The sequence below is a fragment of the Epinephelus moara genome, chromosome 2, assembly GCF_006386435.1.
Source record: "Epinephelus moara isolate mb chromosome 2, YSFRI_EMoa_1.0, whole genome shotgun sequence".
In the NCBI taxonomy this organism is placed as follows: domain Eukaryota; kingdom Metazoa; phylum Chordata; class Actinopteri; order Perciformes; family Serranidae; genus Epinephelus; species Epinephelus moara.
The window spans coordinates 10171698-10195122 of NC_065507.1; the positions used below are offsets into that span (position 1 = coordinate 10171698).

The window sequence follows — 23425 nt, forward strand, 5'->3', positions numbered from 1 at the left end:
CTTGGTGACATTAATCCTGGGTCTTCTGCGCTGGTGGAGGAATGGTGTGTGAGATGCATCCGTGTTTTCACAGACATGGATGTAAACTGTAGTGGAACTTGACTGTTTCACAGAGACATACAACCACGAGGCAGCATTTCTAGATTATATATGCATACACAGACATTTCAGAGTTGATAGTATTTATACAGTCTACAATAAGTAAGAAACATTCAATTATGCTAATATAACCCAGCGTTATTTAGTCTAACATTATTGGTGTTATGTTTTGTAATATTTAAATCTTACACCATTATTAGGCAGCGTTTCATCAGGTGTCAAGTCAGACATGTCGATTACATACCATTGCTTCTTTTGTGCTTTAAACAGGACATATGCTAAGCTACCATTATTTGTTACTGTAGACTTTGTAATATTTGGTTGCTCAGCTACATAGCAAAATGTATTTACAGCTCATTTCTACTGTATGCACTATTCTGTGGTGAAAAACGTTTTAAGTAATACATAAATCTCTACTGAGATCTTATACTTTCGTAAACAGGCTAAGCTTTATATGAATAGCTGGTGCAAATGGGATCAGGATTCAGCACCACAGGAAACCTAACGATCAGCTTTTACATTACCTATTCATACAGGCTTGTACAATACCACTTAATTAAAATGCACTAAACGTGACAGCACGGCTTCACTGTGGCATCGCTCTTTAAAGAAAATAACCGTGACGGTATCCAGGATGGTTAGCATAACAAACAACAGATGATTTTTCAAAAAAAACTCTTCAAGCACAGCTTGTGCTCTTGACTTCTCTGCAGGGGCTCAAAGCATATCATAAGAAGGTACATTTGAAAAGCAACCAGTGTTGGCCTGCATCAAACAGGCTCCCAGTGTGCAGGATAAATAAAACAGTTCACAAGCTTCCTTGGCCTTGGCTACTGACACAGAGGTCAAACCCGCCTTTATTCACAGCTCTTTTCACACAGCCTGTAATTTATAAATTAAGTCGGATAGAGGGAGACATTTTATAACAATGTATTAAAATCAACCACAGCACTATGGTCTCCAGGAATGAAGTATATGAGTAGAGGGTAATGTTAATGTCACTAATTTGAACAACAAGGATTTAACAGAATGTGAAAAATACAGTCATTAAATAAAAAAAAAATGCTGTGTTGTTGTCTTCTGACAGGCCACAAAATGTCATATTCACTGATGGGCTGAGACTCCCTAACAGGTTGGTATTTCACACAGATGAGCGTGGTTTTATAGGACGCAGCAGTGCATGCTTCGACAAGCTCTGTGTGGATATTTATACTTTATATGATAACCTACCTGCACCTTTGTAAAAACGATGAACAAAAACCCTAAATAATTTTGGTTGGACGGAGTGGCAAAGTATGGACAAGTTTTATCTCAAGAGCGAGGAAAATAAGGCACACTAGACTGAATAATACACACTATGAGTAAGAAGGCATACAGAATATACCGTTCATGTTTTCCTATAATTGTATATGTGGTCTCACACCTTTTTAAATAACATGGAAATTAATAGGTAGCCTTGTAAGCCAGTTTGGGGTACACTGACACAAGATATCAGAATACAGACTCCCCATCTGAGTAGATTTTTTTTGTTCAACATAATTTAGTCCATCTAAATTACAGTGTATTTACGCACTATTTAGTTGTATGTATTTTCCAGTATAATGTTATGATGGTCAATTTGAGAATTTATCAGCAGTCAGGTAAAAGTCATGCAGGGAAGTCTAGTTGCAGTTGCAGCCGTGCCAGCATAAGAGTAAAATAAGCAGAAATCTAAGTGTGTCCACAAAAACATAAATAACCATCTCTGTTTGCAGTTGCAGATAAGCATGATGTCTCCTGAGGGTTTAATGTTCGGTATAAGACAAATGCACTATTCGGACGGGATTAGTTTTACATGGGCACGTGGGGTAATGTCACTTTACCTCAGGACGTCGGTAATATTAATGGCCAATTCGCACGGGATAAGAAATATCAGTAAAACTACCACAAGTGGGAGGTGTAAATCCATTCATGCACTGCCGTCCCCTCCTGTCGTCATGTGCGTATGACGTTGCTTCCTGTGAGTAAAAAATAATATAGCCTACAACATCGAATTATTATGAACTGATTAGCCTACTGGTTGATTTTATTGTCATTTTTTATTAGCCACATAGCCCTGCTACATTGCATACTTAACTTACCTAAAGCAATCACAAGTCCCGTGCCTCGGGAGTGCAAAACTGAGTGCTTCTTCAAGAGTCTCCATGTTTGAAAATCCGCAAAAAAAACACTTGTAAACAGGATATTACGAAATATCTACACACATATTTACTGCTGGTCTATTCGCACGGGATTAGTATTACCTGNCCGACTGTGAAGTGCAAAACTGAGTGCTTCTTCAAGAGTCTCCATGTTTGAAAATCCGCAAAAAAAAACACTTGTAAACAGGATATTACGAAATATCTACACACATATTTACTGCTGGTCTATTCGACGAAATATCTACACACATATTTACTGCTGGTCTATTCGCACGGAATTAGTATTACCTGAGGTAATTTTCCGGGACCGTTTTACAGAAGGTAAAAGTCGCGGTTATCTTTACTGACATCGTATGGTAATGATTACTGACATGGCACATTCGGACGGGACCCACGTACCTATGTACCTATGAGTTATTCAAAAAGTGACCAAATAACGCAATGTGGACCGACAAAAACGCGCATCAGGCACACAACACTGTGTGACCAAGGACATGAGTGAAATGCCAAGTTTTCAGGGAGTCCCCTTCACTGACACGTTAGCTTTGAGTGCTGCTGGTCCCGGATGTGCGAAGCTCACAACAACGATCTCCGTCATGTCTTCCCCAATTACTCCCTCATCATCCTCTTCTCCTCCAAACTCCCCTCTCACCTCCTGTCCTCACTGGACATCAACACTCATACCATAGTCCGGGCTGCTGGCGAACTGAATCTTGCCATCTGTTTCTTGCTCTTCAAAAACTATGACCTGTAATGAGGCAAAAAATACCAGCTTAGCTGAGGTCACGAAAGGACAGTAAGAGTGGGTGGTTGGACACTAACGTCAATATATGCACAGAAATGAGAAGTTAGGGCGAGTAGGAGAAACACAGTATATGCAGTAGATGCAGCTTAGACCTTTTTCCAGAAAGCGCTCCAGAGTTCAACAACATCAAAGCTACAGGGTGATGAAAATCAGTAACTGTATCCTGTAACTGTTGATCCGTGATGTGCTTTTAGTTCGGCACATTTGCGGAGGTGAGGAGCATGTGACCAAAGGAACTGGATAGCACTCAGAAAACATGTGCATCTGCCACGTGTGTGCATCATATTGTTTCTATAGTGCGCCTAAAACCTGTGAGTATTTGTACATTAATGATAATGGATGGCAAAAAAAGCCAAACATTTAATTATCCAAGCTTCCCCATTGTGATGGTTTGAATATTTTGGATTCTGGATTATTGATCAGACAAAACAAGACATCTGAAGATGTCATCCTTGGGCTGTGGGACTCAGTGATGGCAAAAGCGTCTCCTGAATTGTAAGCACATACAAATAAGACAGAGGTTCTTTACCTGGTTATCCCCCCTGTGAAGCCAGGGCCCGGGGACATAGAGAGTTTGCTGGGGACCAATGGACCAGTAGCGTCCCAGATTCTTGCCGTTAATAAACACTACACCTTTGCTCCAGCCCTGTGAACACAACCACAATAAGCAGGCTTAGCCAATTAAATGCTTATGGGTAAAAACAAGACAGATGTTAAGGACACCAACAACACACTGCAAGCCTTCCTTTCTAATATGATTTGCATCTTTTGCTTAATACATCCTGAGTTGTTGTTAATTGTGCCTCTTAGCTCTTCTGCATCCAGCCATTTCAATTTGGGCTTCAGCAATGGAAAACTGTGAGAAAGTTACAAGCTAAAAAAAAAAAAAACCCAGAGAGATATACAGTCTAACAGGACGGTAAAGAGGCACTTATTCAATCAGTAACAGCATTACATGGAATTGCATAAAAATTGGATAATCATCAACAGAACCTTTTTCTGTAAGAGGCCTTTTAAGATGTTCTCTCTTCTCACTAATGAAATAATATTATTGTGAAACTATGTCCAATTAATTATAAGTGAGCCGGCACTCAATAAAGATTCTTACAGAGACATTTCTCTGGGGACAAAAAAAGTATTTGGGATGAGGTTAAGACTGATTCAATCAAAAAATATTAATCAAACCAAAGTATACTGTAAAAGATTAATCCCTCTTAAAAGGGTAAGTAGGAAGAGATTGTCTATTGTCTTGATGAAGACAGCTTACTGTGTGAATAAATGTAAGTCATGCGCTACCAAAATAGTCTGGCCAAAGCTCAGGTATTAATAGTTTACCAAAACAACATACAACACAGTGCTTGGAGGTATGTAAATTGTCTATAAAAGTGTAGACAGCTTGCTTTCTGTTAAATCTAGGGGAAGTAAAACTTGACATTCATATCTGATTTAATATATGTCTTTACTTGATCTTCTGTAACTTTCGTTTTTGTTGTGAATCTATGAGAGGTTAGACAAAATAACAATAAGTATATTCCATTTTTGGTTTAGCGTTTGTCGAAAGGCCCAGACACACCAAATCGACTTCAGAGAACGAGCAGCGATGAAGGCCCCCTGCTGTGTCATCTTATGTCGCCTTGTCTTGGCCTAAAATTTGCACATGAACACATCGCAAAGACAACAACCGATGGCCAATCAGCACGTACGTTCTGTGCCTGCGTCAGAGGAAATAACTCTCCATGCCAGCAGACTAATGTAATCAAAATGTAATACTGGAAGACCATCTTGATGCTAGCTAGCCAGTTCGCACGTGAACAACGCAATTTAATGGTGACAGAACAGAGCACTTTTTTAGTGAACAATAACACACACCGTCATACAACGTTTCTACAAAAGAGCTCTATGGCCAAAGAAAAATAATGTTAAATAGTGCTCACCTCCTCTTGACTTTAGCCCTTTATTGACTTTTCTCATTTCCGTTTCTCTCTTGCGCACTGAGCTGAAGTGCCAATCACAGTGATTTGATGCACCGACGGGCTCTGCTGTCGCCAACACCTATTCAACATGTTGAATCAGCCAAAAAAAAAAAGCCAATGGGGGCCAATGAGGAGCAACAGTGTGGGACACACCACACCAAAAAGGGCTACACACGACCATCAGCTTGGTGTATCGGGGCCTTAAGAGATATTAAATACACCAAGTATCAGTTTTGTTATGCTGGATTGTTAGTCCTGTGGCTGTCCTACTCACAGGGAGCTTGATAAAGGTGTCTTTGGGAGAACTGTTCACATAGAGTTTCCCCTGGAAAAACCCTGGGAAGGTCTGCCGCTGACGCATCGACATCCAGTGGCCTGAACTCTCAAGTCTGTAAAAAGGAGAATACACTTCACTTTTCATTTTGCTGAGATAACAGATGACACTCTCCACAACACTTTGTGTGTCATGGTGTGAAAGCACAAACCTAGATTCTGAAAGGTTTTGTTTAGATGCAGTCTGCTGCTGTTTTTCCTCCAAAACTTGACTTTTAGGTGCTCGGGCTCAGTACACAGTGTATCATGTCATTCACTTTGGACATGAATTATGGGAGAAATATTCAGTATCACTTTTTCTTTTGGCTATAGGTTATAGTTTGCCTTCAAGTAAATTCAAAAGGTCGTGATGATAGAAGAAAAATTTCCTTCCTTGGTTATGTTTTTTTTTTAGTGTTCACTCATACAAAGCTTCAGGCCTTGACATTTTCAAGATGGTGCTGATGTGAAGAAACTCAGTTTTTCAATACAAAAGGAGAAACACAAAATTGGCTTAAAATACATGCAGATAGTCTACTGAGAACAAATATAAGAAACTAGAAGGTCAGCTAATCTTCAGGCCTTTTTGTTTATTACCTATGCGGCCCTCTGTATGAGTTGGGTCATCAATTTTGATTATCAGCATAGATTTTATGATTAGAAAGAGTTAAGGACACATGATTAGCAGCATAGAAAGGCATTATAATATTGTAATATGGAAACATAACGAGGGGAATGCATTTGCTCTGGGTCTTGCTAAAATGACTTTATAATGCTTGGCTGTTGTAGATAAATTACCAGACCTAATGACTGATTATGGGATGGGTGGCACATTAAAGGACTCCCCCCATGTTTGCAAATTTGCAAATTACATTTTGCATCTAAAACAGCCTTTGGCATCCAGCAAACCTGTCCAAATGTAAATCTGTATCACTACGCAGAAGGAAGTGTGCATCTCCTATTGATGCTCATGCTTGTGAAAGCACTAGATGTAAACATTAAAGGGGAACTAATGTTTTTTTCAACCTGGGCTCTATTTTCCAATCTACTTTTGTCTAAATGAGTGACACTCAGACAGCGTCAAACAACGTCAAAATACGTCCACGAAAATTGCATTTTTTTCACACAGATAGGCTCGGATTGTTAGTATAATTATCCGACAACATAACGGAAAGGAGAAATGAACGTCTGTGTTTACCTTTAGCTGGATTCAGACATGTTCCTCTACCTGTTGCTGCTCCCTCTCTCTCCTCGTCCGCTCTTCAGTTTCAATGAGCTCTGCGTCCGTTTACACCCGTGTACTCTGTGTTCAAATAAATACAGTCCACCCAGATCCAGATGGTCAAAATCAGGTAAAAATTCGGACATGTTTGTTGTGGCAAGTCAAAACACTCACTCAGAGAGTGAAAGTCTGGCTCTGAAATCTTACGTCTCGCGACATTTGAGTTGTTGCAGGAAGTTACTGCTGGAGTGACCTTACCAAACGCGAGGAGTTACTCTGTTCGGAGTAGTCATGGCTGATTTTTTACCCGATTTTGACCAACTGGATCTGGATGAGCCATTTGAATTTGATGACCGCCCGTATTTATTTGAACACGGAGTACACGGATGCAGAGCTCATTGAAATTAAAGAGCAGATGAGGAGAGAGAGGGAGCAGTGTTACTTCAGTAGCACATATATTAAAATTGCAACAGGCAGAGGAACATGTCCGAATCCAGCTAAAGATAAACACAGATGCTCATTTCTCCTTTCCGTTATGTTGTCGGATAATTATACTAACAATCCGAGCCTGTCTGTGTGAAAAAAATGCACTTTTAGTTGACGTATTTTGAGGTTGTTTGACGCTGTCTGAGTGCCCTATTATTTAATATAGCGCGCGCTCACGGGCTGCAGGCAGGTCAGCCCGAGCTTCGTACTGGAGAAATGACAAATATTGAACATCCTATCACTCATTTAGACAAAAGTAGATCGGAAAATAGGGTTCAGGTTGAAAAAACATTAGTTCTCCTTTAATAACCTCTTCCTCGTCTGAGCTCTAACGTTAGCTAGCTCACACGGTGCCAGGTGAGCTAGCAGTAGATGCACACTTCCTTCAGTTGTTGGGCATAGTTCAGTGCAGGTGACACTTACAACAAGGTCTGTGGATTATCTTGAGTAGCCAGATCAAGACTTCTGGAAGGAGACAATGCTGTTGGGTATTTTTTCTGGCGCTTTAATACCACAAGCCAAGTGCCATCTAGTTCCATTATATATGATATCTCCAACACGCGGCAACTCACACCAAAACAATCTGTTCTGCTAGTACTGTGTGTTATGAACACCATGTGTTATCACCCTTTAATGTGAAAAAAGTAAACACCAAATTCATCTTCCCACTTTAATTTTAGCAACAAAAAAGTATAAAGTTCCTCATCATGTTGAGCCTCTTGAACATGGATAACAATACAGATCTTAACTGACTCCAGCTGAGTAATCTACCTGCTGTAATGCTTATAAATTAACATGTTTAACATGAGACGCCAAATTGGAAGGCTGTGTTTTGATTTCTGCATTTTACCATCATGTTCCCATTCTAATTGTGTTAAGCAAGGAGATAATCAGCTGGATTGAATCAGGAGCAGGCAAGTGTACTGACAGAGAAACACAAACACGGAGGGAAACTGGGTAATAATTGAAAGACACAAACCTGTTTACAAAGCCTGGCTTCATATCCAGACTGCGCATAATGAAGTCGCGGAGGGGGCGCTTGTTAAGCTCGATATCTCCAACAAGACCTGAAGGTGAGTCAACACTGCTGTGATTTTTTTTTCTAATGAATCTTAAAACACTGTTAATCACTTTCCTTCAAGGTATATGATGAAAAAGGTCATGCGGCGAGATCATCTACAGAACCGTCAGTTAACAGAACAGCGTGTACCTTTGTGCTGCTGGTCCAGCGTTTTCCCATAATTCACTCTTCCACAGTTCTCCACCAACAAACTTAGAGTTCTTTTTCCCTTCAGTTAAAAAATACAGAAAACACAAGAGGCATTAGTGAAATACAGCAGTATTCCTCAGTGGAAAGAATTTACAAAGTAACAAAGGAGGCAAAAATTGCTTTCAGCTGGTCTGGCTTTGGTAATTGATCAAGGCCGATGTGAGTCTGCACTTTTCTGCAAGGTTGAAGTTGACTTTTCAAATTTGTTAAGATAAACAGTCGTTTGAAGGTTTGCTGTTGGCTTAATACCGGGACCTTGCTGCCAAAAAACATCTATCAGCATTCCCCAAAGCTTTCACACGTTGTTAAATATTAACAACTATATGCTTTTGAAAGTAGCTAACAGCAGACGAGGTCTTAACTACATAAGGAAGGACACACACACACACACACACACACACAAGGTACCTTCCCATCAGGGAGTGGAAGTTCTTGAGTCTTATAATCCAGAACACCCACAAAATGTTTGTCCACAAAAACCTAGGAAGGAAACATGAAATGGAAAGCAAATATTTTGAAAAATGAAAATACCCCACATGAGAAACCGCTCTAACTTTCTGTGTTGCTGATGTGGCCATACATCAAGATAAAAGGGGCACAAGGGCTCAGCCGGGGCACCAAACTTGTCCCTAGCACAACACACACTGCGTCAGAATGATGTAGAATGATGCAGTATATGTGTGGAGTAATCCATCATGAAATAAAGATACCACCTGCCCTCGACATGAAGCATTCATGTATTTCACTTCACATTTCATTCAGTGTTTCACTGAAGTTTTTGGAAACCAACTTTTGAGAACTCCAGGCTCTTCTGACTGTCTGACATTAACGCCAGAGCAACTGTTTGCAGCCTGAGCTTGTTAATTGTACTCCACAAGTACACTGATCAGGGGTGCGATTTCTAACAGATCACAGTTTTCTACATGCAAACATTCTCACAAAGGAAAGTGTAAATGTGTGATTGCGGGTGCATTGTGTGCGCGTCTGTCTTTCTGTCTTTACCAGTGCTCTGTCTCTGACGTTGTTCTTCGAGTTGAGGGTTCCTTGGCTGGTGATGGCGGTCTCGTACAGCGTGTAGCCGTAAGACTGGCCGTTGTTATTGTTGACGTGGAGGTTCTCCATGTTCACCGGCCTCTCTGCCTTCAGTGGCTAAACAAATATGCAATGGAGATACACACAAGGTTTGGTGTTCATATAATGTACCTTTGAAATCAGGTGTTAAAATGTGATGCAGGAATTCATATATTTAAAGACCCTTATCTGAAATGGCGACATGAAGCTTGCTGTATTTAAAGTGAACACACAATCTCAAAACCACTCTCAATGCAAATGGGTTTCTATGATTCGCAATGCACAATCTCCCACTCGCAAGATGGCTTCACCCAAAGTGATGATTTATCAAACCTAATGAAGCTTCCCTGTCTGGCGTTCAGAGCACTTCTTTTATTCAGCAGCATTCTTTTTGCATACCCTTGGGAGGTGCATTATGCACTCTTCACGAGACAATAAACACTCACTGCTGTGACACGATTAACCACGTACCTCCAAACACACAGATACAATATCAAACTCAGACATCCCACTCAGTCTCTCTGAAGTCTCTGAAGAGCAAACGCTCTTTTTGAAACGAGGCCGTGCGGCTGGTCAGGGGCAAAGTAATTGTCGTCTCAGAGGGAAGCAAATTATTGCGACGGGGAGTGAATAATTAATGTTGTAAGCGACCGCCAGACGTGCTACATCTGGTTTGAATATAAATGCCCCTGAAGAGCATGGTGTAAATGGCTAAACTAGACTGCTGGACATGAAAGCAAACAGACATGATGACACCCTCCAAACCAGTTTTGAAACCCATCTCTTGGCAAGGAGAGGTTTTCGGTTGTGTTCATGTTTTATTTCCACAACAACAACCTGCTTTACAGTCATAAAGCTGCACACAGAGGGTTACTGCCGGTCCCTGAGCAGGCCGCTAGTGCAGTTAGGAGAGACTGTCTTGCTCAGAGGAACCTCATCAGCAGTTGTTCATTAAGGGAGGAGTGTTACTCATTTACTTCCCTTCGCAGACCTCTCTTGATAGGTCTATGAGCTTAAGCTGGTGGTGGAGCATGGCTGCAAGCTCACTTCACTCACTTTCAGATTACCACAGAAACATCTGTGCCCTAATTTGTGATTTTCACTGCTTCAAATTAGATTCTTGTATTTTCTTTATAATCAAGAAATAAAATACGTCTGTAGGGGGTTTGGTTTATGTATTAGAGGAACATATTCTACTGTATATCTTATGATTTGTCATAAATTGTATAGACCAAATGTCACCCTGGAAGATGTGCAGAGGGCGTCGTAGGTTACCTCACATATGGTAATGTTTTTTCAGAGCATACTGTTCAAAACCAGCACAACTTCATAGAGATATGGTGCTAAAATAGAGATTTGCTTGAGGTTATGGACACAAAAGGCCTGTTCGAGGTCTGTTATTCCACCTCGCCTTCCTGTATGAAAGGTACTAACACGGAATGGGGGGACAGAGTTGCTCGACCTTTACGCCGACAACGGAGGTAGTAAAAGAGCCAAATCAACTTCTGTGTAAAAAATGTTGAGCCGGCAGCACAATACAAGTGTGCCATGTTTTACAAAGTGTAATTTATGCAACCCACCGCTGGCAGCAGTAAACAGCTGATTCAAAGAATTGGAGAGACAATGAGTTGCAGCAGCTCCTTACCCTTTGAGCAGAGAACGAGATCAGGGATGGTACATGATTGTTACTGCCATGTTATGAAATTGTTATTGTTTGTAAAGCGCTGCCCGACACATGCGTTGTATGTCACACTACAGGTTGAGGTTGTCGTGTTACACATCATGCCTGACATGCCTCTTTTGCTTCCAGAGCGCCTGATGCTATCTGAAATCACACACGGGGGTGGCATTATGCCGGCGTTGTTTGGTTCTGTGTAACACAGCAAAGCTAGCGTGACGACAGGTCTTCATTGTGGCAGTATTGCATGAGTGTGTGTAAAAAATGGTGACAGATAAAGCTGAAGAACAATGCCAACAGGTACAAGAGTGCAGGAGATTACTGTGATTATCTGTGTTGTTATTATTGTCTGCTGACTGTAAAATATGGCTAGCAAAGCTACCAAATTATAATAACTACTGGTAACAGGTAGTTGGCAAATGCAATATGTCATAATCAAGGCAAGCAGAAACTCTTGCAGATGTAATGAGAGCTACTGTAAGTGTTGGTACTGCATATACACCTGTCCTCAGGCAAGTACAGTCTTAGGGAATCACTCTTGAGAATCTCATGCGCTATGCACGGCTCTCTCAGCAGTGGGAATACATTTTTCAAGAAGAGCACACAGACCACAACAGGCTGCACACCCACATAATTAACAGCAAGTTCTCTTTGAGTTTATTTGATTGGCTTTTGTTTCGCACTAATGCATTAAATATTTAATATATTGCGGTTGTCTGTCAACAACCTTCAGACTCTGTTTTGAGCAGCGCTACACGGATGATGTTTATTATTTCCGTGCCTCCAATTTTGGCACTCACTGCGCTTCTGTAGCTTACCTTGTCAGTGAAATGCAGGCTGTCCCACAGAGACAGGTGCTGCTGGATGACAACAGGCTGGTACGCTCTCCTCTCCTGATGAGAGGGCAGTTCAGGGAGAGGCTGCGCTGGAAAACAAGGAGGAAAAATGAGGATGCGGTCTGTCTGTCTGTCTGTCTGTCTGTATATGAATTTATTTTCATTTCCTTTACTCTTTATTTACCTCAGAGGATGCAAACAAGTCCAAGCTAACCTTCTAAGGGAATTTGTAAATAATGTATAGACTGCCCACATGTATACATAGATACTGTACATCCCTTAACATATGTAAATTTGGTCAGAGAAGGGAGTTAAAGATGGATTTCCCTGATCTTTAAAGAAATCTCTTGCCAAGGTAAAAACTTGTACATCTACATATCATATCTATGAGAAAGGAAAAGGAAGACAGGAAGACAGAGGAGGGCTGCTTTGTAAATTTACATTGTAAACCATGTTAAGCCTATAAGCAAACTAAGACAATGATCTGTGTAAAGCTGATGCCAGGACTGTGAAGATTAACCAGCAGCAAAACAATTCACTAAAACACACAAAAAAAAGTGACTGGACCTTTTTCTGGGCCACTAAAGAGCTGTAGACTTCCTTCAGTCTTCATACTCTGAAGCCTAAGAATCACTCAATACCAAACATAAAAGTGACCTGTCCCTTGGAAACAGCTTTAAATGCTCCTTGGGTGAGCCATTTTCCCTCCCCGGCGGCATCCAGTTTGTGCTCCCTGTTGCAAAACAGTCTCTTTACAACAATTAACAGTGGTCGCCCATGCCCTCTCACTGCTTTTAAAGGTGTTAAAGCATGCAGAGCCACCAGCACTCCCTCTGGAAAAGGCTTGACAGCGTTTCCTTATCACCAAGTGGTAACAGCTGGATCACTTAAGGAAGGCTTCGAGGATAACGGCCAACACTTCCTTCTAAATGGCTCTCTACAGCGCTTACAAGCCAGTGCCTTTGTTAGTGTATATAGTGTGTCAAAACTAAGAGTGCACGTTGAAATTTTTTTGTGACAGATTGGAATTTTTTCCACAACAAAGCCTGTATTATCCCAAATTATTCATGTAATGTTGTGCAGAGGAGGCTGTGGCGATGTGTTGCTGGGGGGAGAAACTGGTAGGGTTCAAATATGTTTAAATCTGACATTTGACTTTCTCCTCAGGAGCATGAAAACTTTAAATAAACTGGAGCCATTAAGAGTGAGCTGACTGATGCATGCGCACAGGCAGTAGTCTATCCTTTTCTAGATTATACACTGTATTTTTGCAATTTTTGACAGCTTGGTAATTATAAGACAAACCACAAAGCGTGTATGTCACAGGTCTATCTTAAGAGCAATGTTGCTGTCAAAGATCAAATTAGACTTTTGACAGATCAGCCTGAATCCATACGAGGCTGTGCAAAAAACAAAACCACAGGGCAAAGAGTGACTGACACGATGACGTCTAAACAATAATAAAATATCAAAAGGAGCTAATTAAAGAACAAGGTCATGTGTTTGTAGTTGCAGAGCAGAACAGAAAGCCTTCTCAGACTCACTCCCATATCTAGGCCACTGCTCATTGTTCAGCAGACTACAGAACATAAGGATGAATCACGCACAGGCAGCCTTTCAAACTATCTTCAATCACCACAACTCTGGGCAAATTATTACTTAACTTGTTGTGCTGGATTCAGTCCCAGATTGCCAAAAGCTACATTTTCAGTCCTGGCCACAAAACACTTGAGACTTCTGCCCCCGACCACAAACGCTTGTTTTACAAATAGAGAAAGCTGCATAAGCAATAAACATGATACAAAGCCTGGTATGTAATTTTCACAACGGGCAGTAATTGGGGGTCTCTGACTTGGGCAGAGATCTCAAACACATCCACAAACACACACACAAAACCATATCTAATCCATGCTTGTAATCATATGCAAAGTTATCCTACTTTAGCCAACAGAGAGCAGGTTCTACAAGGAGAATTAACTTAAGTGGGGAGATGAAAGGAACGGGAGAGAAAGAGAGACAGAAGATGTGGGGCCCGACTCAGCAACAACACACGACACTCACTGTGGTAGTGGCTGAATAAATTCCTCAGAAGATGGTACTTGGTGGTGTAATCCCCAGCCTCGGATAATGGAGCATCGTAATCTGAAAGATAATGCGCTATCAGAACAGCAGGCTCGGGAGCCGGAGAGAGGCAGGGATGCCTCTTACCGTGGCAGATGCTTTCACTGTGCTCCCCTATCAAACATCTTGAGACAGCAGCGGGCCGAGACACATTTTGGGTTATCTTGACAGAAAACTGAGTCTTTTTTTGAGGGGGAAAAAAAAAAAAAAGGTAAAAGGTATTCAGAGGAGTAAACACAGGTATAACGACGGCTCAAGGTCAGAGGTGGTCCTCCCTGCTGTGGAGAGGTTTTTCAGAATTCTCCTCTTTTTCTCAAGAACGAGGTCATTACAATGTTAAGTACCCTAGAGGAGGATATAAAACCCATTGTACCATCTTTCATTTACATTTCCCGTGCATTTTATTAGGTAATGAATTCATTAATGCGTACTGCATATTCAAATTTTCAAACAGTTGAAGGTCAGAGGCTCAGGAGTAGGGACAGCGCCATCTACAGATATTTTTAATACCCTAATCATGTTTTAATCTCCCTCCTGTTCACGTTTTTCAAGCAGATACTTACTGGCTGTATTTTAAGAAGGTTATGTTTGATGATTATGTGCACTCCTGAGTCAAATATATTTTACAAGCTTTGTGGATACTAGTTCAACCCTGACTAATTAACCCTTTATGATATTTTTCCCAACTCAAGGGGAATTTTGATCATTTAAAAGTCACATAATTCTGGTCAGAAACAGGTTCATTACACATACCGTAGCTTGTCACCATAGGTCTCGGTGCCGGCATTCCAACTGCAAACGCTCCGCTCATGAAGCCAAAATTTGTCCCTCCGTGGAACATGTAGAGGTTGATGGACATGTCCTGTTTAAGGATCTCTCTGACCACAGGTATCATGTCTGTCAAAGAAAAAAAAAGTCTATAATGTATCTTAATTACACTCTTAATTACAGTAAATAAATCAGAGAATAATAAATGCCCATAAACATTAAAGGTCCAGTCTGTATGATTTAGGGGAATATATTGGCAAAAATGGAATATAATAAATTTGTTTTCTTTGGCGCATGATCACCTAATTAAAGAAGCATATTTTGGTTCACGATGAGACCATCAGAAAAACACAGATTTTTTTTTTTAGGGTGAAACTGCTTTATTCAGTGTTTTTACTGGTTTTAATGACCAGGCTCATTTGTTTGGAGAAGAACAGACCCCAGAGGATAATTCAACTCCCAGTAAAAACCTCCGTAACACCTAGATCAGAAATAGGGTAAGCACACATTAAGTTACCAGAGAAAATGACTAAGCACACATTAACAGGTGCTGGGTGAGCTTCCTGTCTGCGAGGTGCCAAAAAGCGTAGGAGAAACTCTGATTTGTAACATAACATTGCTTTATTCAGTGTTTTTACTGGTTTTAATTAGAGTTGTACCGATACCGATACCAGTATCAGAAATGCCTCCGATACTGCCTAAAATGCGGTATCGGGTATCAGCGAGTACAGCCTATGACCAATCCGATACCACGTAATGCCTCACGTCATTACGCATAAGCACATTACAGGCAAACGAAACAGAAACGGAGTTTAAAAAGCATTCTACTGTAGCCTTTAAAATGTCTTTTTTACCAAATTGTGTGGCTGCACTTTAACCTGTGTCTTGATCTGTGTCAACACTGGATAATAATAATTAAAAAAAAGTTTTATGGCATTCATTCTACTATTATGTATTTATTTCTTAATATTTTACATAGAGTTTTAGGAGTTGAGACATAAAACAATTCATATCCCATCCATTTTATTTTTACCCGCTGGTATCGGATCGGTACTCGGTATCAGCAGATACCTAAGGTTCAGGGATTGGAATGGGTATCGGGAAGGAAAAAGTGGTATCGGTACATCTCTAGTTTTAATCACCTGATTTATTTGTTTTGGAGAGGAGGAGACCTCCTGGTAAAAACCTCTTAAACAATGAATACTGAAGGAATTCTAACCTGGAGAAGTTTCAGTTGGTTGCAATCTGCAATCCTCACGATCACCTTGATGCCAATGTTGGGCTATCTGTCAGCGTCTGTCGCCCTAACAGCGCAGCACACATTGCACGGTTACCCCTTACGGTCCCTGTTGGCTTTTTAGTGGCAGATTCAGCATGTTGAATCAGTGTCAACACCGCCATTGGCGATGGCGAAGCCCATCAGTGCATGAAATCACTCTGAATGGCAGTTTAGCTCAGCGCATGAGAAGAAAAACAGAAGTGAGGAGAGTAAACAAAAACTAAAGTCAAGAGGGTGTGAGATCAAAATAAACTTGTTACATACAGTAAGATTATTTTTCTTTAGAGACTGAGCTCTTTAGCAGAAACATTTGGTGATGGTTTGTGGTATTGTTCACTGGTTCACAGTAAAGATGCTCTGTTCTTTCAGCATTGGACTGTTTTGCTAATGTGCTAACTGGCTAACTAGTGTCAAGACGGTCTCCCTTTTTGAAAGACGATTTCAGACGAACGCCATCTGCTGTTGTGAAGAGTTATTTCCTCTCACGCAGGCCCAGATCATACGTGCTAGTTAGCTGTTGGCTAAAGTCTTTGCGGTGTGTTCATGTGAAAATTTTTGGCCAAGATACGGCAACGTCAGGTGACGCAGCAGGGGGCCTCAGTCGCCACTAGTTCTCTGGTCGGTTTGGTGTTACTGGGCCTGTAGACCCATTAGTTTAACAAAAATGAAAAAAAAAAAAAAATCAATTTGACATCAGCTTTAACAAGCCACCATTTCAATAATCCTATTGCCCTCAATTCCACTTCAATTGAAACACAGACGGACCTCAGCCACACATCTTATTACAGGTTAGAATAATTCATTACAGGGCAATGCTCACACCCATAAAAAATTGCCTACCTCCCTGCACAAATTAGCTACCTACATTTTTGCAGCGAACATAGCAGAGAAAGTAATTAAGTATTCAAATTGGACTTTAGTAGTCAAATTGGACTGACTTTAATGATTTGAATCAAGGGCATGAGCCTTGGTGAATAACAATTGAGCAGGGTGAGTGACAGAGCCGACTCGGTTGGTTTCATGGCGGGGGCACTAGCTGCAGCCAACTGCTGGGTGTGTTGCAGTGTGCAGAGCACTGAACTGTCAAGGACACGAATCCCCTCTGAATATCCCAATGTTCATTTCATAGCTGTGACACTTTCTGCGTGGTGAGGGTCTTTTTCTTTTCCTTTTTCTCACTGAGGAGAAAATATATAAGGAAGCCTTTCATTTTCAGGACATTTTTTGTTAAGATGTGGATGGCTGCTGGGAACGACAGAGAGTAAAAAGGAAGCTTGAGGCTCTGCACTGTGTGTTTGAAATAAGATGTTTCTGAGAGCACTCAAGTCGGTGATAGCAGAGTGTGTAGCTTCCATTAATCTTTACAATTGTGAAACAGGTGCTATAATGTATGCCAGGACTGTGCATTATACTAAAAATATAACCGCCCTGAAAGCAGCATGTGGACCATGTTATCTGGTGTGTGGGAGATATTGGAGAGTACATACTGAATGAATCTGCCGCTGGCTTTTTCACATTAATATTGTACTGGCACCCTTTATACTTCTAAGGCCCATAACAACAGCCAGGACAAGGTGATCCGACCTAAATATCTTATGGCGTATGTGTTTTTGACACATAGCTCAAACAACTAGAGGATTAATTGATTATTCAATAAACAGAGAATTAAATTCCATTAACCGATTATTATTTATTAAGCTTTTCTCTGTATTATATCACTCCAAATTAAATATGGATTACTGACTGATGATCACGTTGGGCTCTGGGATTACAGGAGGGCCATTTTCACTTTTGTTTGGACATTTTAAAGGGTAACTGATTGATAAAAAAAAAAAAAAATCAACAGCTTAACTGAATATAGAAACAAGCACTACTTCAGCCCTACTGAAATGTCCCCACAAAGTAAGCTAAACTACATATTTGTAAGATATTTTAAATTAAAGCCCCTACAAGGAACTTTCATTTTGAGTTGATTTTGGCGACCCTGTGGACAAAAGCGGCCCTGTGGACAAAAGCGGTAGTGTTTTGCCAGAATGAAGCCTACATTTCCCATGAGCTCTAGCGCTTCCCTGGCTCGCGCATGTGTTTGTTCTGGGGATGAATGAAACAACAAGACGGGAAAACTTTGCCCCAGCTCCACCTCTCCAGCGTATAAGCGCCACTGCCGCCGGGGTAAACGCAGTGGTCGGCTGGTAAGGCTGAAGGCCTGTTTGGCGAGCACTTCCACGGCTTCTTGAACTGAGTATGGAGCGGTGCCTCGCCTCTTTATTTCTCAGCACTCGCTGGACCCTGTCAACGCCTGGCTGGTACCTGTCGTCGGCCCGGATGAGATGTTCCAGCCCTGCGGCCCCTGCTCTCCTCGTCCCCGCTGGCGCGGGGTGAATCTGCGCAACCTGCGGCCTCTGTGTGTGGCTCCCCAGACAGCTAACACCGTAGACCCGCCGGCTCCTGCCAGGATTGGGCTGGTAAATGCTAGATCGCTAGCGAACAAAACGTTTATCCTGAAGGATTTCCTGACTTCCCGAGGACTGGATTTTCTCTGTGTGACTGAGACGTGGCTGACTGTTGGTGAGTCCAGTGCTTTCACAGAACTTTTACCCGATGATTGCTGCTATTTTAACTCCCCGCGGACGTTGGGTTGAGGAGGAGGAATGGCGACTATTTATAAGAGTCACTAAATGTAAGCAGTTAGGTAAGATGAAGTGTGCCGTCTGAGTGCCGTAAATCGCTTCGTCCTGGAAGCAACCTGCGGTGGACCCGGACACAGTTTCCTAAAGGTATGGATATACACTATATAGAAATAGCTTATCTTCACACCGATGGTCTCATTTGCTGTTGTAGGTCACGCACAGACATCAGCAGAAACAAGTACTCTGTCAGGGTTCTGACCTCTAGTACCACTCTGTTATGCTAGCACATGCACAAGGATGCACATAAATGCAGGGAGTGGTAGAAAGCTATAAAGTACACTTTCTGTACTGAGCAATTTTGTGGTACTTTACTTGAGTATTTCTATTCTATGCTGTTTTATACTTCTACTCCACAACGTTAGATGGATTTTTTACTCCCCTACACTTATTTACCAGCAACTTACTTTTATTATTTTTTAAAAAAAATGAAGATATTTTATACATAGAGAATGGAACTGATAAGACTTCATTGATAGCAATGCCATCATTTATTCTACTTATCTGTCTGAACAGAGTGTAGGTGAAATACCAGAATATTTGTAGTCTTAGTTTTTATTCAGGTTTTCTTAGTCAAAAGAAAAAAAATGTTATTTCTGCCTGCATGGCTCTAACAGGATATTTACCATCTGTAAAAAACAAAAAACAAAACAATGTGCACCTTAATTAGGAAGCAGCGGCACGTGTGCATAGAGTATCTGATACATGACATTCCTGGAATTTAAGCCAATGTAGCACAGAAAGATTTTTCAGCATTTTGCTCCTGCCTCCACCTTTCAGCTACTGGAAATACTCATTTAACAGATATTACAAGCAGCACTGTTTGCATCTTTCTTTGTGAAATGAAGCCACACTTTGGACCATTTTTTTTATCCTCTCCTCCCATGACTCTCGCAGCAGCAGCATAGATTCAGAGTTTGACGTCATTGTTTTGCAACTGTCAAAAATAAATGCCGGCGGGGCATCGGTGGCTTAGTGGGTAGAGCAGGCAACAATAAAAGGAGTTAATAAGCTTGGAGACAAACAATTGTGATGGATCAGATGATTTGGAAGTGGTTTTCCATTCCCATTCCTGTTCATACATAACATATAATAACCTTTTAAATCATAATGCATTTGTTTTCACCACAATCTCCTTCTTATCAAGTTATTAAAGTACATGATTTTGTCAATAATTGAGTCCTTGCCCCTTATTTTCACAAAACATGTGGTAAGAGTCCCCTAGGAAGAGCTCGTAAGCATCACAGGGGAGAGGGTGTCTATGGTGCTCTGCTTGGCCTGCTGCCCCGACAACCTGGCCCCCGGATAAGCAGATGAAATGAGATGGATGGATGGATGGATGGATGGATGGATGGATGGATGGATGTGGAAAGAATATTCCAGCCTGTTTTTAATGCAGATCTATTTGTTTTAAATAAACTGTGAAATCAAGTTTCATATTTCTATATCAATAAATGTACCACTATAAAATTGGCCTTCAGTGCTTCTACCTTTGACACATAAGTGCACTTTGCTGAAAATACATATGCATCATAAGTAAGATTTCTAGACTGTTGTTTTGTTCCTCTTACTCAAGTAAAGGATCTGAATCCTTCTTCCACCACGGCCCGTGGGTGACATGATTCACAGTCCTGCCAATGGTTTCACACTATCCACTACTCAACAGTTGGTGCAATGAGGAGCCAAGAAATGAAGCAATGCACCAACAAGAAGAAGAAGACTGATCACAAGTAATCACGAATGTAAACAGTGTAGATTTCAAATTGTTCCAAAAATCTGCTCTGCAAATGTTTTGAGAAGAAGAAGTCTCACATATTGTGTCATGTCTTATGTTCAGGTGCAGATGGTTAGATATTGTAGAAGATACGCAGACAGTGAGTGTATCTGCGTGTGTCTGTGCAACCACAACATATGTGGATATAGAGAAAGTGCGAAGGTATGAGATGAATGTAACTCCTACAAAGAGTAACACCTCCACCTCGGTTCAGTACAGTCAGTGAGAATCATCAGAGCACATCTTTGAACAATCCTGGACAAAGAAGTGTTTGAAAATCTGGCCTGTGAACATCAAATATATGGCCCAGAGACAAAGTCGAGAGGATGGGACACGGGCTCTGGTTTGTGATACCGGGCTCACAACCTACCATGCATGAAAAGTATATAAATCTCTGACAAAGCCCCAAAACAAGGAAGAAATGGCCATATGCTAAGCTGTACATCCCAGCTGCACTGAGTGGGCTCTGTGCCTTTTTGTGAAGGAACCACAGTGTTAGAGACACTGTCCTTACACTCAGTCTGGAGAATTTATCTTACACAACCTCCAAAGCAGGGAGCTTGTCCATACCCTGTCTTTCCCCCGGCACAGAGACTGTTTTATTCTCAGCGAAAAGGGTTTGTCTTAAACCTCTTACCCTAAGGCACTGAGACTCTGTCTTACCCTCACGACAGTCTGTTCCACTGTCAGAGGTTCTGAATTGGCTCGCAACAAAAAAACCTGTCTTATCCCAGTCTCAAATTAACCAGTATTATCGACCTCCTGTACAGAGAGAAACTGTTTCACCCTCAGCAAAGAATCCATCAGCAGAAATCCCGTCTTACTCTCAGTTGAACACCTGTCTTAGTTTTATCAGGGATCCTACAGCTCTTTCGAAAGAAAACCTGCCTACCCATATTGAGTCAGTCTTACCGTCAGCTGTGTACACATGATGAAGGTCCCCCCAAATGTCGAACCAGCCAGACCAGTACTCCATCACCATCTTTGGCTTGTGAGGCTAGTGGGAGAGAAAATGGTTAGTTAAACAAAAGATGCATCGAGATGACCTTTCAGGTTCTTTCAGTACCTACCTGACTGCACTTGCAAACATTGAAGAAAATCTTTTCGAGATTAAAGATATACTTAGGCCACTAACTTTTACTTTTAAGGTAGATAGGTAACCAAAAAGTTTCACATGGAAAGTGTATATATTGGAAAGAGCAAGGACTGACAAATTAGACTCACTTGTATTGCATCCAGATACTTGATGTCATTTGGGTTCAGTTTCTGGAAATTGATGGTTTCTAGTGCTTCAGACACAAAAAGGTAGAATAATGTTAACACATGTAGAAAATAACAGTTCAAACTATACCAAACATGCTACAGAAAGAGCTTTATGGAATACAATTTGTTGTGAGCTGTACTTAAACCCTCACATGCCTCTTCTCTTGTCAATAGAGAACCATTAAGAGTTTCACATCGCGCCTAGAACTTAATATAAAGCAACATTTTTCTTCAAATCACAAAGTTAAAAGGCATTAAAATGGTATAATGTAAGCTTCTGCATTAGGAATCAGCCAACGAGGCATCAAACTTCATCTGTTCACCTATAACATGCAAATTAGGTTTAAGAAATATGTATTTATGTAAGTACCCTGGAGGGTTTATTATACTCTGGAGGATCCTGCTTTGTAATTATGATGATGATGACAATGCATGGTTTGCAGTGATAATGAAAACAGAAATGCTCATTTCAATTAACAACAACCTTATTATGGCATTAAAACAATGTTTGCTTTTGTGTGTGCGTTAACTTTGCTTATTTGTCAAAGAAAATTATTTTTTTATTGGGGCTTCACAGTGTCTGCGTACATGCAAAAAGAACAACTTTCTGCAGCAACACAGAATCCTTTGTGTGTAGGTCTGAACTGCAGCTGCCTGACACCAGGCCACCCTTTGGCTCAGAGCTCTTGTCATTGTGTGAAAATACAACACACCAACCATCGTACTGTGCATGTGTGTGTGTGTGTGTGTGTGTGTGTGTCTATGCACGGTTTTGTTTGTCTGTCAGCCCATTTGACAATACCTCCTTTCACTCCTCCACGCTTTAGTCCTTCCCTGTTGTCTGAGGTCAGCAGCAGCTCGGTGATGCCCCTTGACAGTAACGCCTGGAAAAATAATTGTTGATATTTTTATATTTTTTTGGAAGGGAGTGAAAAGAAGAGTGAGTGGAGAATAGCAGGGGTAACAAAGTAAATTAGAGCTGCTGCGCAGCAATGGTCGGGGCCGGGCAATTTTAGGCAAAATTAGGCAATTCTGAGCAATACACACACTAAAACAAAGCATATCACAACATAGAAGTTACATTATATAATTATGGCACACCCTTCAAATTGTGGATGAGTGGCTGAAGTGATCAGACTCATTACATACAAAGGAAAGAAAAAACTCAAGAACAAGAAAGTAAGAATAACATTAACTGCTAGCAATTATGAACAAACTGGCCTGATCTAGCTTAAAGCTAAACATTATCCATGGTGACAAAGATGAAACATTTTTTAAAATGTAAAAGTAGCTATTGGATAGACTCTGCATATTGACTGATAGCTAAGCCAAATAAACAGGGAAAAGAGACAAGGGATAACAGGGAAAGTGTTGATAAAGAGCATTTGTCTCTCTGCAAAACTGCCTGGATCATAATTATTTGGTAGTCTCTAATCCACACCCACACTTCTATCTCACTGAGCTAATTGGCAAGTGACAGTTCATGTGTGGCTTCACAAATTGACTAAGCCAAGCATCAGGGTGCCAGACAGTAGCCATCCATGCCATGGAAAAGCAAATTTCAAAGTGAAAGTTCCAAAGCTGTAACACATATGGTTGAT

General features: G+C 41.0%; 1 protein-coding gene across 3 annotated transcripts in view; it reads right to left on the reverse strand.

Moving 5' to 3' along the window:
- Nucleotides 1–10: 10 nt before the first annotated feature.
- The window catches only part of LOC126405691 (beta-galactosidase-1-like protein 2), a 31212-nt gene continuing 7797 nt past the window's right edge, over nucleotides 11–23425 (reverse strand). The window contains exons 7-21 of one of the 3 annotated variants that reach the window (XR_007571603.1): nucleotides 22627–22708; nucleotides 21786–21850; nucleotides 21474–21558; nucleotides 14807–14950; nucleotides 13994–14074; nucleotides 11915–12021; nucleotides 9350–9496; nucleotides 8756–8827; nucleotides 8288–8366; nucleotides 8057–8144; nucleotides 5332–5446; nucleotides 5019–5136; nucleotides 3614–3730; nucleotides 2568–3027; nucleotides 11–2381 (exon numbers count right to left, since the gene is read on the reverse strand). Coding sequence is in view for 1 of the 3 variants with exons in the window: in XM_050069561.1 (XP_049925518.1) it covers nucleotides 2941–3027; nucleotides 3614–3730; nucleotides 5332–5446; nucleotides 8057–8144; nucleotides 8288–8366; nucleotides 8756–8827; nucleotides 9350–9496; nucleotides 11915–12021; nucleotides 13994–14074; nucleotides 14807–14950; nucleotides 21474–21558; nucleotides 21786–21850; nucleotides 22627–22708 (1269 nt within the window). In the remaining 2 variants the exon portion in view is untranslated. Of the gene's footprint in view, nucleotides 2382–2521; nucleotides 3028–3613; nucleotides 3731–5018; nucleotides 5137–5331; nucleotides 5447–8056; nucleotides 8145–8287; nucleotides 8367–8755; nucleotides 8828–9349; nucleotides 9497–11914; nucleotides 12022–13993; nucleotides 14075–14806; nucleotides 14951–21473; nucleotides 21559–21785; nucleotides 21851–22626; nucleotides 22709–23425 lie in introns of those variants that run through there. The other 2 variants (XR_007571602.1, XM_050069561.1) reach the window with 2 other exon arrangements.